This window comes from Sus scrofa, chromosome 11 (genome assembly GCF_000003025.6).
Source record: "Sus scrofa isolate TJ Tabasco breed Duroc chromosome 11, Sscrofa11.1, whole genome shotgun sequence".
In the NCBI taxonomy this organism is placed as follows: Eukaryota; Metazoa; Chordata; class Mammalia; order Artiodactyla; family Suidae; genus Sus; species Sus scrofa.
Genome location: NC_010453.5, coordinates 78,406,706 through 78,421,132, shown reverse-complemented (window position 1 = coordinate 78,421,132; position 14,427 = coordinate 78,406,706). Strand labels below are relative to the sequence as shown.

The 14,427-nt window shown below is 62.3% G+C and overlaps 1 protein-coding gene across 6 annotated transcripts in view; it reads right to left on the bottom strand.

Moving 5' to 3' along the window:
* Window positions 1–13,608, bottom strand: part of MCF2L (MCF.2 cell line derived transforming sequence like) — a 97,971-nt gene extending 84,363 nt beyond the window's left edge. Inside the window, exons 1-3 of one of the 6 annotated variants that reach the window (XM_021065972.1) lie at window positions 13,486–13,608; window positions 12,999–13,081; window positions 8,157–8,329 (exon numbers count right to left, since the gene is read on the bottom strand). In XM_021065972.1, the coding sequence (XP_020921631.1) occupies window positions 8,157–8,325 (169 nt within the window). In that variant the 5' untranslated portion in view covers window positions 8,326–8,329; window positions 12,999–13,081; window positions 13,486–13,608. Of the gene's footprint in view, window positions 1–8,156; window positions 8,330–10,925; window positions 11,578–11,753; window positions 12,013–12,053; window positions 12,157–12,998; window positions 13,133–13,485 lie in introns of those variants that run through there. The other 5 variants (XM_021065959.1, XM_021065954.1, XM_021065955.1 and 2 more) reach the window with 5 other exon arrangements.

Genomic DNA, 14,427 nt, shown 5'->3' with positions numbered 1-14,427 from the left:
GGTCAGGGAAAAGCATCCTCTGACTCACTGGGCTCTGATGCGCTCCTCACCCTGGCCCGAGTGAGTTCAGTCAGGAAAACTCTTGAGACAACCGAGGGGGCAGCCTCTCAGTTTCCCACATAAAAGGGGCCCTTGACCTTGAGGAAGCCTCCAGCCCATGCCCTGGCAAACTCGTGGGTCAGGAGGAAAAAGCACTTCAGACCACAGGAGACACCTCCTCCCTCCCGGCAGGGCGGCTGGGCAGGCACGGAGAGGTGCCGGAGGCGACAGGGGTGGCTGCTGGGGGCGACGTGATGGCAGCCCCCCCACCCCGGTCCACGCCTGAGAGCGGCGAAGGCACAGCCAACGGGTGAGCCTCCGTGCCCACCGCAGCTGAGACGCAGAAAAAACCCAAACACCCACCTGCTGACGGGAAAGCGAGGCCCAGCCATGCAGGCTCATGGACGCGCTCAACACACCCCCTGAGGACGCGCCCCCCTGAGAACACGCCCCCCCAACCCCCCAGAACACGAACCCACTGAGAACACAAACCCTCCCTGAGAACACGCCCACCCAACACCCCCCCACGCCAAGAACACGCCAAGGGGAAGAAGCCAGACACAGGTCTGCGTGTGGGATTCCTCAGATAAGAAACGTCCAGAACAGTCAGAGCCACAGGGAGGAAGGCAGGTCAGCGGCTGCAGGGGATGCGGAGGGGCGGAGTGAAAGCCCACGGGTGGGGGTTTCTTTTGGAGAAAAGAAAGGTCTAGAATCAGATGGTGGTGGGGCTGCCACCTCGGAGTTACGAACAACCAGTGACGGCCGTGAGAGGGTGAGGAGTGACGAACAGGCACACTCATGTCACTGCGCTCTGCAGATACTGCGTTTTTACAGCGTGAAGGTCTGTGGCCGCCCTGGGCTGTCGGGGGAGGGCTGGCATTTTTCAGCAGTAAGGCATTTTTAAATTGAATTACGTATTTTTTTTTTTTGATATAATGCTACCTGCACTCAACAGACTAGAGCATAGCGTGAACGTAACTTGAACACGTACCAGGAAGCCAACACACGCCTGCGACTCGCCTGATAGAGGTGGTGCTTTACTGTCCTTGGCCTGGAACCGAACCCGCAACGTCTCTAAGCCTGAGCGTCCACAAGTTACACCCAAATAGCGCCGTTAGGGAAAATAAAGTCAATGGCGAACCAGACAATCCACACACACCCCAGCCCTCCCTGGACAGGGTCAAGCTCCCCACCAGTCACTCCCTCCTGCTTCCGGTGCAGCAACCTGGAGGCCGGCCTGCAGGTCATCTCACCTGCGTGACTCCCGCGCTGTGCACAAGCCAGTCCCCGAGGCCTGCCCGAGGTCCGCCAGGCTTGGCGGCCCTGGGCCAAAGGGCCAAACTGCACTGGCCTGAAGTGGCCCATCATCCTGAGAGGCCACAGCCTCCAGCCGACTTTCCCTTCGCCAACAGGGAGGGACGCAGGGGTCCAGCCTGGCCGGCTCAGCAGCACCACCTGCTGGCGTGTGCAGGTTGTGCGGCCGGGGGACTGGAGCTTCAGGTTGTCCTGCAGGGGACAACCGCACCCAGCACCGTCTGTCCTGCACCCTTGGGACGTCGAGTAGGGACGATCCAAGTGCACGTCTCCGAGCCCAGAAACCCTGCATTTTACACATGACCAAGCAGCATTTCTGCTGTTTTCTTTTCTTTTTTTTCCTTGTCTTTTGTCCTTTTAGGGCCACACCCGCGGCATATGGAGGTTCCCAGCCTAGGGGTCTAATCCGAGCTGTAGCCGCGTCTGCGACCCCACACCACAGCTCACAGCAACGCCAGATCCTTAACCCACTGAGCAAGGCCAGGGATTGAACCCGCAACCTCATGGTTCCTGGTCGGATTCGTTTCCGCTGCGCCACGACGGGAACTCCCTTTGCTGTTTGCATGTTCAGATACTAGCACACAGGTTTCAAAGTCATAATAAGTCAGGCTACTTCACGTTGCCCGAACCCCTGAGAGCCGACCTAGCGTCGACAGACACACGGGGACATCAGGAACCCCACCCACAGCGGACCACGGGCAGCGCCGGCCCTGGAGGCCAGCGGATCCCCTGGCGCCCGCGAGATGCCAGTGTCCATGGCAACCGCCTGGTGGTCAGTGGGAGGCAGGTCACCAAGGACATTCTGCGCCCCAGATAGACAATCAGGAAACTGACCTGCGACAGCCTCTGTAATGGTGTCAAAATAATCCACGAGTCGCTCACGGTGGGAACCCAAGAGCTTCGGGATCTATGGGGAAGGGTACCATGAGCTTTCGAAGTGCTTGTAACGCTTAATGTGAGACAGCCGGCCACGACATCTTTGCCTAAGGGACCTGACAGACCTGCAAGTCAGCTGCGGGTGGCCTGCAAGGGAAGCTCTGTCGCAGGCGGTCGTAGGCTGTCTGGTAGTCCCACCCCGGCTGGGAGCTCGCCCACGCAGCCTCTGGTGGGCTCCGGGCCGGGGTCCCCGGGTGCAGGCGTGAGGCCCTAGTTCGGCAACGCCACCCGCCCTGCACAGCCAGGTTGCTTTGGGGGCTCATCTCTTATCAGAGCCTGGGGGTGATTTTGCCACCAACCTGGGGCACCAGACAGCGGCAGGAGACCTTTCCGGTGGTCACAACTCAGCGCTGCCGGCATCAAGCAGACAGAGGCCAGAGCGGTCGCTCTCGGCACTGCTGGGGCTGCGAAAGCCCCCGGACCCCGCCGATCTTCGCCTGCTCCTCCCGCCCGGCTCCCGGGTGCAGCCCCTCAAATGACATGACTTGACCTTACTTTCCTCAGAGCGTAAAACAAATTCTCTACCTGCTGTTCACTGACATTCGCAGATGCACCTAGAAACTGAAACTCAGTGGTGACACTTTTCTTTCTTCCACGTGCGTGATTTTTCTTTCTTAGACGCTGAGGCTGCTGACACTTTGTCATTTCTGTGCTTGTGGCTCCTTCTGTCCTCATAGAGGGGCTGGATCTCCGGCCCCCAATCGGGGCTCCAGCTTTCGGCTTCCACTGAGGCCCAGGGACCCCTGCTCCAGGAAGACCCCCACGGGGCTCCCGCCAGCGAGGAGGCGGGCTCGTCAGTGTGTGCGACGCGTGACCTGGCTGTTGCATAAGCCACACCAGAGGTGGGTGTCTCACCCTAACAGTGGACACCAGGACGACAGAGCTGAGGTCAGGAGAGTGGCCGTTTCCCTTTAAAACCAAACAAAGCCCCTTTCCTCCAAGACACCCCCCCACCGTGGACACAAGGCCGCTGGTTTTTACAGCCACTGCCTCTGTGAGATTATCCAACAGGGTGTCAGGAAAATAGTCTGCATTCCTGCCCAAGACAACGGCTGTCACAGGGCACGTCCCCTGCTGTTCTCCTCGACTCCTTTGAGCCTTCTTAACTGGAGTTTTGAAGAGTTAACTTTAGAAACACAGGAACCTCCAGGTGCAATCAGGGTCCTGCGTCCGTCCTTTGCGAGAGACACCTAAGAAGTTGTTTCCTAGAGCAGCTGAAGCACACATTTTTGAACCACACATTTCAGATTGTTTTCAGATGGGGAGAAATCTTTTATCAGTTTGAGGTAAACGACAAAATGTCCATGAACTTTCCGCCACCGGTAAATAAATCCCACCCCTTCCTGTTGGTACTTTTCCCCCAAAACCATCTTCCTCCAAACAAACAGCCCCAGATCAGAGGCTTTCCCCAAAAGCTTGTTCACTGCATCAAGAGGCAGATGCCGACAGGAGAACCACGCGTGTCCCGTGGCCGCTGTTAACACAGGTCCACAGACGACGCACCGCTTCCTCGCAGTGCAGAGCCAGCGGTCCCGGGTCAGACGCTGCTGCTCCCTTTTGAGGCCATGGGGGAGGGTCTGTCCCTGGGGGCTCCTGGCGTCCTCGGCTGGTGGGAGCGTCCCGGGGTCTCTCCTGCGTCTTCACACACACCTGCGCTGCGCTTTTTCCCTGCGAGCCTGTCTGGTGGCCGCTTTTATGTGGACACCGGCCATCCTGGGTCAGAACCAGCCCGCCCCAGCAAGACCTCATCCTTCCTAACTACACCTGCAACAGCCCGATCCCAAATAAGGCCACGACTGGAGGTGCTGGCTTCAGGACTGTAACCCAGGCACCTTGGGGGCGGGGATGACGCAGGGCCTCCACCCGCTGCTGTGACCCTGTCACGTGGCCCAAAGCCGGTATTTGTTGGGAAACAAACACGCATGTGTCTGGGGCCAGGAAACTGGTCACACTTTCCAAAGGCCCATCAACACCCCGGACTGAGAAGTCGGGGGCTGCCAGGGGCCCGTGGGGAAGGTCGGCCTGTTCATAAGGTGGGGGTTGACGTCTCGGGGGGCCAAAGTGGGGGGGGCGGTGTGAGGGCAGCCGGGGCCCAGGGCGTGAGCTGGCCCCTCGAGCTGCAGCATCAGGCCTGTGACCCTCCAGGACTCAGCGACCCTGCCCCGAGGGTGACGCCCCAAGAAAAACACACACTGTTCCCACCATCCTCAACGGTAAAGCCGGGAGAGGCCTCTAAACACGTTCCACAGGCGAACACTCACTCTCGCCTCGTCGTTAACTGTCAACAGAGGAAGTTGGCTCGGCTTCCTTCCCTGATCAGCTTTGCTCCCCACCTGCGAACACCTGCCTGGAGCCCCGACCCTCCTCTGACCACACGTCTGCAAAGAGTGGGCCTCTCTTGTCACATCCACATCCTTCCTGCGACCCCCCACCGCCTAAACGCCGCCACGTGAGACCTAAGGCGAACCCAGACACCACCTCCTCCAAACACGCTGGACGTGGGCCGCTCGGGCGCCATGACGCAGGGACAGCTCTGCGGACTCAAGGTCCCGTCGACAAAGGTGCGTTTGGGCGGGGACCCGGGAAGTCCCCGCACACCTGCTGTTTCTGGCTCCTCTGATCTCAGGTTCTTCTCCAGCTCCTTCTTCTCTTGCAGTTCACGTGTTGGTCCCGTAAAGCGCCCCCGGTCTGGCGTTTGCCGGTCCTGGGCCGCGGCCTTCAACGTGGCCTGTTCCCAGTATTTCCTGCAAACTGTCAGGTTTGCCCCCAGGTCAGCTTCTGGTTTATCTGCTTTGCTGTGAGGCACCTGGGCCTCCCCCCATCTCCTGACATCTGCTGGCAGGTGAGTCCCCCTTTGTACCTGTCAGAGCAGAGGCCGTGCACACGGCGCCATGTCCCTCAGCCTGGGTGGGGCTCCTCTGTCCCTCCATCCACTGAGTTCGCCCCCCCCCCCAGGATGAGGCTGCTTCCCTCCCAGGGTGAGGCTGCCACCCCCCACGCCCCCCCAGCGTGAGCCAGCCCCGGGGTAACAGCTGCCTGTACTCAGGGCATCTCCCCTGCAGGCACTGGTCCTGAGTCTCCAACCCGCTGGCTGCAGGATCAGGTCATCTGTTACCTACACCAGGGACCAGCTCAGCCCAAGAGTCACGGTGCCCGGGGGTGTCCTGAACTGGCCACATGCACAGGCGGCCACACCCATGTGCTGCTGGCACAGGGGCTTGCTGGGTGAAGCTTTCTTTTGTGTTCTGCCTCCCCAGGGAGCACGCTTCTCTCAGATAACCTCAAAACTGTCCCCGCTGCCCAGAGCACAAATCCCGGCGCTTGCCCCTGCAGGCTGGCAAGTCCGCTGGGCGTGCTGGCCAGACCCTTCCCTCAAACACCCGGCTGTCCAGTACGGGGACCTCCTTCCCGCCTCCAACCTCAGAAGACAGACAAGGTCCTGACTGCACAGGGGACGGACAGGTCAGGAGAGGTGGCAGAACTTACGACAGCGACCTCAGATGCTGGGGCCATAACATAAAATTACCTGGTGGGTCTGTTTGTTTATGAGAAGGAGAAACAGTTATCAAAGACGCAGAGTCAGCCACGCCTCGACATCCAAGGAGGAGAAACGAAATAGAGAAACTCCGGGCCGTGCGTCTTGTGGAGCGTGGAGAAGCGGAGTACGGCATCTCGAATTTATTTCACGGTCTACTTAATGCAACCCATGAAAAACTGCGCTTAGGGCTGCAGTGGAGGCCGGCAGAACGAGCGAATGCTGTTCCCAAGAGTGACTGAAAGGCCGCCCGGCCGAGCGTCAAAGTCAGATTTTAAAGCCGCCAAAGCAAGACTACAAATGCAGACCAAGGAAAACGGACATAATAATAATTACAATCAGAATTCGAAGTTTATAGGCTTTCTATTTTTTCCTTTCTTTCTTTTTTGGTCTTTTCTAGGGCCGCTCCTGCGGCATGTGGAGGTTCCCAGGCTAGGGGTCGAATCGGAGCCGTAGCCACTGGCCTCCACCAGAGCCACAGCAACGCGGGACCCGAGCTGCGTCTGCGACCTACACCACAGCTCATGGCAACTCCGATCCTTAACCCACTGAGCGAGGCGAGGGATCGAACCTCGTGGATGCTAGTCGGGTTCGTTAACCACTGAGCCACGGCGGGAACTCTGGCTTTCTATTTTTTCAAAACATTTTTTTTCCCAAAGCAAAACCACGGTTCCTAACATTTTTGGTATTATGAAAGTGGCATTTCAATACAAAAACTGCAGAGTGGGGCGGGGGCTGGGGGCGGGAGCTGGGGGCTGATGGGGCAGAGCCTCAGTGCCGGAAGGTGAAGAAGTTCCGAGGTGATGGTGGCGACAGCAGTGCCACAGCCTGAATGTACTTCGAGCCACCGAACCCCACACTCAAAAGCAAAGTGGTCAATTTCATGTGACGTGCGTTTTTCCACACTCAAAATCGGAGTGGTTTCAAAAACTTAAGTTTTGACACAATCAGATGTCACATCCCAGAGAGTGTCTAAAGCCGCTCAGGAGCATCAGGACCCAGGGCGACGAGCGGGACACAGGGTGGGGGGCCAGGGGGTGATGGGGGGAGGCCCTGGGGTGGGGATGGTGGGGGAGGCTCGGGGTGGGGGTCTCCCCTACCGCAGCCCCTCACCCCCTGCCGGGAGGGGGACCAGGCTTCAAGCCTTGGAGCTGACGTGACAATCTTCCACCAACAAGCTGAGGTGGGGGCCGGAGGCCTCATGGGGTCGGGGGGTGCCCTGCAGGTCAGAGGTCAAAGGGCTCCAGCGGACCCTTAGGGGCCTTGCAGCCCCGCCCCACCTGGGCTCTCTCCTCGCTTCTTTCCCAGGAAAGGCGGCAACAGCGGGAAGGGACGGGCCCTGGAAGGACGGCCCTGAGGGCACCAGCCCCTGTGGGCAGCAGGCTCCAATGATGGACATGCAAAAATCACCTGCCCGAACCACAAAACCACTCGACGCCGGAAGGGCCATCAGCCTGGGAATGCAGGACCCCCGGCCGGTCAAACAGCCAAGCGTCTTCACGCGCACAAGGGCCACCAGCCGAGCTCAGCTCAGAACCTTGGGGACCAGACGCCGCCCCCGCCGGCAGGCTGGGCACCTTCTGCACAAGCAGGCTGGGCAGGACTGGGTTCCCAAGGTGCTGCAGTGACCATCCCCCGCCCCAGGTGCCTGTGGCCGGCCAGAGCCCTGGACACAGCCTGAGCAGGCGGCCTGGGGACACAGCACAGAGGTCTTGGGTCTCACGCCTGTCCTTGGGCGTCCCTGCACGCACTCGCCTGGCCCAGGGGCAACCGCTTCCCGGCTTGGGAAGGGACGGCAACAGGCACTTAAACGCAGGCAAAGGTAGGAACGGGGAGCCAGCCGCTTCCCCAGTATGTGAGGGGCAAGCTCTCAGGTGACCAGGGACAGGCAGACAGCGTCCCGGGCCAGGTGAGGGTCAGGCTGAGCTCTGAGGAGGGCGGCGTGCGCTGCCAGCATGTCCTGGGGCCCGGGCACACACTCGGTCAGCACCTCAATCTGACGGGGCATCAGATTCAAGCACCAGGGCGAGGACCCAGGGCGAGGTTGGGAACAGGGACTCGGGTGTACTGTGCTCCCCTGAGACCCAAACACGTTTCTCCTGATCCCACCCCAGAGCCAAGCTCACGGGTCTGCCGCCAGGAAGCCAAACGACCAACATCCAGAGACTCACCACCCACCACACGTGGTGGGAGCCAGCCGGACCCGGCCGCCCCTGCGGGCACCCGGGAGCCAGGGGTAAACAGTCCCCCAGGTCTAAGAGCCGTCGGTCTCCCACAAGGACCAGAGGAGCAACCAGAACAGCTTACGGACCCAAAGGCGAAGGCCGCCTACCTGTGGACATGGGCGTCCCGCCCCCCCGGTCCTGGACAAGCCTGATGACGTCAGAAACATCCACCTGAGGACCACTTTCCTCCTCTCTGGGCTCCCTGGACCCTTGTTCAGGAGGACAGGTGTCACCTCCAGCTTTCTGGCACAGGATGAACCTCCAACAGTCAAACATGAGTCTGCAGAGTGAAAAACAGATTTTAAAAGGAACATGAGGTCTCACGGCCCAAGGACACCCGCGACGATTCTTTGAACAAAACCCGAATCACTAAGAGGGCCTTTGGCGCTGTTTATTCTGAAGTGGATGCGGTGCGTTTAAAATTCAGTTCATTCTCAACGCATCTCTGCTGCGTCGATGCGCAGCTGAACCAGCAACCTTCCTTCGTGCCCGTGAGGCGGAATAAAGCGCTGCGCTAGCGAAGCGCTCCTGACTTCTGCTGCTTCGGCCCAGAAAACCCAGATTTCCCCCTTGACACGTGGGCTCCAGCTGCAAGGATTACAGGCAACTGGTTCTGCCGGTTTTAATGTCACCGTCGACTTCACTGAACTGGCAGACGTGCGGCACCAGGGTGGCCGAAGAAGAGCCCCGGCCTCCAGGTAAAGCGGCGTCGGCCCAGCTCCAGAGCAAACCTGCGCGGCGGATGCCGCCAGTGAAAACCTGGCAAAGAAACTTAAGTCAAGTTTTGGAAGCGATCGGGGATTCAAAGAGACCGCTCGTGACTCTATTTCAAACCGAGGCCGCGTGGCGTCGGCTGCCGGGCCAATGGTCGCCTCCGGTGGGCGGTTGGTTGCCAAGGTCTCCTTTCAGGACTCGGTCCTTGGGCACGTGTTTGGCTCATTAGCGCCCCCGGGGCCTAGGAGCCGGCCGGGCCCTGTCCTTAACGACAAAGAGGCACCTCCTTCGTCCGGGATGGGCTGCCTCTGGCCGCTGCTCTGTCCACGCGGGCTCGCGCGTCCTGCCTCTGGCCACGCCTGGCCGCCGGCCCCAGAGGCCCTCCTGTTTCCATGCCTTTCCCTCTCTCCCTTCGCTGAAGCCCCTCGGTGTCCGGTCAGCCCGGAGCCCCTGGCCACGCAATGCCTGAGCTCAGCACTGTTCACGCAGGTGGCCGCCGGGCCCGTCCTCGCTCGCAGCCCCTGGGGAGCGGCTCCGATGTGCTCGGGGCCTCGACCACCCCCCCCAGGAGGAAGGGGCTGCGCAGGGCGGGACACACAATTCAGGTCCCAAAGGCTCGGGGGCTCAAGGTGACTAGAAGAGATGGCATCTTCTCCCCCCACGCTCCTGCCGAGACCGCCCAGCCTGTTGGCGTCCACGCCACCTCCTTCGCTTTTATCAACGCTGCCGCCGCCGGCCAGTGAGGTGCCGTGACCCGCGCCCATCTCCAGGTCACCTTCCCGGGCACGTCTGCAGGCCTTTGCAATGTTTTAGCAAACTCGCTTGCATAACCCTGGGACAGGGACCTTCCAGGTGACAGGAGAGAAGGAGCCACACCCCACACCCTCTCCTCCAGCAGGACCTCAGCCCTGGTCCCTGGTCCTGCCCCATGTTTCCAAGAAACCCGGCCAGACGGGCGATCCAGAAGGCGCCGACACGGAGCACAGTCTGACCCAGAGTGACAGACTTCCGGTGGCTTCATTCTAGTTTGGACATTTGAAAGTAGGAAGAAAGATTTCCTTGGCTAAAAACAAAAGCAACCCCCCCACCCCATCCTCTTTTCTTCCAAACTCTACTCAGAAGTTCCAACAGGGGCAGGTTAACTGTGAACGCAAACATCCCGAAGGAAGAGAAAAGGCCTGCTGTGTCTGCCTTCACTTCGTCCCCAGGGCCACGCTGTCCCTGGGCTCTGGGGCAGGCCTGCCGCCAGCAAGAAGGCCGTCCCACGGGGATCAGTGGTCACTGGGGCTCAAACACAAGTGCAAGATCCAAGGCTGCTCCGCGTGAGTTGCTCTGAAAGGCAGCAGAAACGTGTCCTTCAGCTGCCCTGGCAGGAACGCGAGGTCCCCGCTTCAGAGGACGAGGTCCAGGCCGCCCCTCCCGGGCTCAGCCTCCCACCCAGAGCCGAGCTGCCAGGGGCCTGGGGAGGGGGGCCCCCAGCTTCCACTGTGATTTGACTTCTCCAGCTGCCCAGGCAGCGGCCTCGCCAAGGGGCCTGAGACGCCTTGCGGAGGATTTCTCCAGCCTCGTGCTGCCTCGCGGGGGCGGGGGGGGGGCCTGAGCGCGCCGAGGACAAGCCCAGACCCCGGGCCCACGTGGTTGTCGTTGCCCGCGGCTCACCTGAGAGCTCTGGAGGCTGGCGGAACGCCGAGCCCCAAGCCACGCACTGCCTGGGCCCGACGAGCAGCCGGGACGGGGTTCCCGGGACTCTGGAGCCGATGGGGCTATGGGGAGGCCCTGACCACAGAGTCAAGAGGTCCGGCTCCAGATGGCCACTGGTTTCTCCACGGAACGTCCAGGACCCTCCCGGGGCTGGAAGGCCGCAGCAGTTTACTTGGGAGGCCGAGGAAACAGGATGCGGCTGCCCCCGAGGCGAAGTGCTGGGACCTGTGGTGTAGGCACCGCGACCCTCCACACGGCTGGGCGGTCCAGGCACCCCGCGCCCCGCGCCCAGCCACCCACCCTCCCGGCGGGCAGACTCAGACGCCCTGCGCCGCCCCCCACCGCCAACTGGCTTCTCTGCTGCAGAAGCGGGCTGAGCCTCCGCGGCGGCGGCACCCCACGCAGCCCGGGCCTCCTTGGCCAGGACCAGGGGCCACCCAGGGCTCAGCCAGTTCTCTCACCTGCCAGGTAAAGGCTTTGCCTGAGTCCTGTGAGCTCAGATGAGGGTGACACAAGGGAACAGGAGGCTACCCGCTCGCAGGTACCTCCCTGTCTCTGCCCCACTAGCGCCCTCTCCTGGAGCCTCCTAGGATAACTACTGGACGAAACCGGTGGCCAGATGCCCGGATGGGAACGTGGGGCCAGTTCCTTCCCACCAAACACTCCGGTTTCCTCCCTCCCTTTCAACTGCAGGTTTTCTGCCATTTTACAAAAAGTACTTAAACACCTATCAGCAGAAAGCTCTTCTTTCTAAGTGACTGTGATTTCACTTCGCGTTGTCAAGATGCTGCTTCAAAGATAGAAACCTCCAGTTTTCACAACGGGAGTCCCAACCTCTGAAAGGGGGAGTTGCACAAAGCCTGAGCTCGGACCACTGGTTACCGTTGTGACCTGAGCTCAGCAGAAGCCCAGCAACCATCCACGAGGGGGTGCAAACTCAAGAGAAGGACGGGACTTCACGCTGCCTCTCAGGCACAGGTCCCTCTGTGCGCTGAGCCCCGCAAATCCATCACCTTTACAAGTTTGGCTGCGGTCCTCTCCCTGCCCCACTGGTCTCCGTGGGAGACCGTGCCTCCATCACTCCTCAGAGAAAGGGTCGTCCGCCCCCACCCCCCAAGTGCCATAACTAAGTGTCCACCTGTGACCTCCACCCCAAGTGGGAACGGTACCGGGGAGACCATAACCAGTCTTCCACCCACCCCCCCAAGTGAGAAGCGCAACCAGGAGGCCATAACTAGGCTTCCGGTGCCCAAGGCCCTCTGCCCTCTGCCCTCGCCGCAGCCTCTCACCTGAATCCCTTGATTTTACAACAGCTCGGCTGTCAGGCCCAGGGGAGGCTACATCCTTTGGCAGGAGGCAGAGCTGAGGTTCACAGAGGCCACAGCTGCACCCAGGCCCCTGCCCAGGCCCACGAGGGCGCACCCTCCCGGGGTAGGAGGCAGGCTGGCCGTCTCTCCTGCTGCAGCCCATCCCAGGAGGCTGGGGCAGAGCTCAGAGCTCAGGCCCCCTGACCAGCTTTGGGCCAGCCATCCCCTGGGAGCTGCGTTCTAGAAGACCCTCCTCCCCCAGGGCAGCAGCCCCTCACCTACCTGGCCCTGGGGTTCCCTGCCCACCCGCTGGGAGGGAGGGGCTGGGACACCGCACCACCAGCAGCACTTCTATTTTCGTGGTGCAGCCCTGCCCCTCCCAGTGTCACACATCCTGGGGCCTCCCACGGCCATTCCCACACATCCGGCCTGGGCCTCAGGGTCACCTTAACCCCTTCCCTGTCCAGGCCCGCAGGCAGCGGTGAGGGGCAGGGGGCCACGTGGCCCTGGTCGGGCTGTTTCCTGGAAAGTCAAGAGGCTGCACTTGCTCCAGAAAAAAGCCTCCTTCGAGACCCAACCCTGGCCTGGCTCCCAGTTAAGAGTCTAGACCCCAGGGGAGCAATCGAGTGCTGATTCTCAAAACCTGGCAAGAATACCCCTTAGAGCTGAAGAGCAAAGGACATTATTTTTAAACTGCCGAGTACTTTTCCGCTGCCCTTTGAAAAGCAAAACAGCCAGACTGCTGCCAGGCCTCCTGCAGCCGCCAGGGAGGTAAGGGTTCAGGTGTGGACGCGCCCTGTGCTGTCCCCCTCACCCCTGTCCCCACACCGGTCCGGCACCTGCTCAGGGTCCCTGGGGTGTGGCTCTGGAAGGGGCGGAGGGGACCCGGGTGGAGAGGGCCAGGTGTGAGGGACCCGGCCAGTGACAATAGTGGGGGGGGCTTCCTGCACGTGGAGCCCGCGCTCCGGCCCGGTGGGTCACGGACACCCACGGGCGGCGCCCCCGCTCCGATGCCTGGTGCCGGCGTCCCCCGGGCTCTCTGGGGTAGCACGTGGGGCGGGGGCGCGGGCCGGGCGGGAGGCGATCAGAGCCACCCAGACCGCGATGGGCCTCCGGGACCGAGTTCGCGCGCTCCCGCCCGACTCCGTCGTCCTCCTCCTCCCCCTTCCCCGCCTTCGCCTGCCCACCCCCGCCCTCCGCCCAGCCACCCTGCCCGCCCCCACCCACCTGCCCGGCCGTAGGACCGTCCTCCCCGCGTCCTCGTCCTCCGCCCGCAGGTGCCCGCGCTGATGCCCCTCCTCCTCCTCGGCCTGGGGAGGGGAGGGAGAAGGGAGGGAAGGGAGAGGGGAGCTGGGGGGAGGGTTAAGAGGGCAGAGGCAGGAGGGCGGGGAGGGCAGAGGGTCAGGAGTAAGGGGGGAGGGGACGGCGCGGAGGTCGCGCTGCGGAGGGCGGGGCCGGGGGAGGAGGAGGGGCGGGGGAAGGGAAAGGGGGTAAAGGTCCGGGCGGGGGCCGGAGGGGGAGAGGGGGAGGGGGAGGGGAGGAGCCCGAGCCCGCCCCCCTCCTCCCCCCTCCCCTCCCCTCCCCTCGCGTGTCCGCAGCCCCGGGTGGCAGCTGAGAGCAGCCAAGGGCCGGGGCGCCTGCCCCCCCCCCCCCGCGTGCGTCGCTCTGGAGACCCTGACCCCCCCCGCCCCCCCGTGATCCCTAAACGGCCCACCTGCGGGGCGCTCAGAAACGGACCCGCGAGGAGGGTCACTCGTGGCCAGAGGCGGCGCCTGGGGCGGGAGGGCCGGTGCCTGCGCGAAGCAGGTGCCGGTGCGCGTGGGTCCGGAGAGACTCGGCCCGCCGTCTATTGGGACTTCGCTCCGGTTCGCAGTGGCTGCGGGTGAGGCGGCGCCCCGGACAGGCCCGGGGCCCTGGGCGCTGCCAGCTGCGGGGGACTAGACCCCTGCCCGCGTTGGCAAGAAAAGGGAGAGGACCTGCCTTTTCCTCGGCTCCTCCAAGGTTCAGGGGAAACAAGTTCCTGAGGAGAAGCCAGAGAGCCGAAGTGGCGCAGGCTGCACGTCTCAAGCGCTGACCTGGGTGTGAACTGTTTAGCTGGGCTTCAGTGAGTTACAGAAGGAGGTCCGTTTGAGCAAAACAGAAACGGGGTCCTGCCAAAAAGGCAGTAAATAAAGCTGCCAGACGCAGCCTGTGGGGGGGACTCCGCTACCTCTGAGCCAGGCCCCCAGGGAGACACTGGCCTGGAGGGGAGGGGGCAGCACTGCCCGCGGCCGGCTGCTCCTCCTCAAGTGTGGTCCTCGCAGCGTCATGGCACCACCAGGGCCCCTCGGAAATCAGGGTGCACTTAACGGGTGCCCTGGAGCCCCAGCAGAGGCCGGCGCAGCTGGCAGGGCGGCCAGGCTGTCCCCGGGGGAGGTGGTGGGTGCCACTGAGAGCAGGGCTTCTGAGGGGCCTGGCGACGGGCGTGGGAAGGAGGGCTCCCAGGGGACAGGAGGGTGGAGGAAGGGAACCCCCTCAGCAGATAGGCTCCCTCACAGGGCACGGAGGGGCCCCACTGGAAACGCTCGGAGAGCCTGTGGGTGTAGTCGGGCGCCCTGAGACCCAAGACAGGTCAGAGGAGCCAGCGTGGTGCCAGCGCGGAGTCCTGACCTGCTCT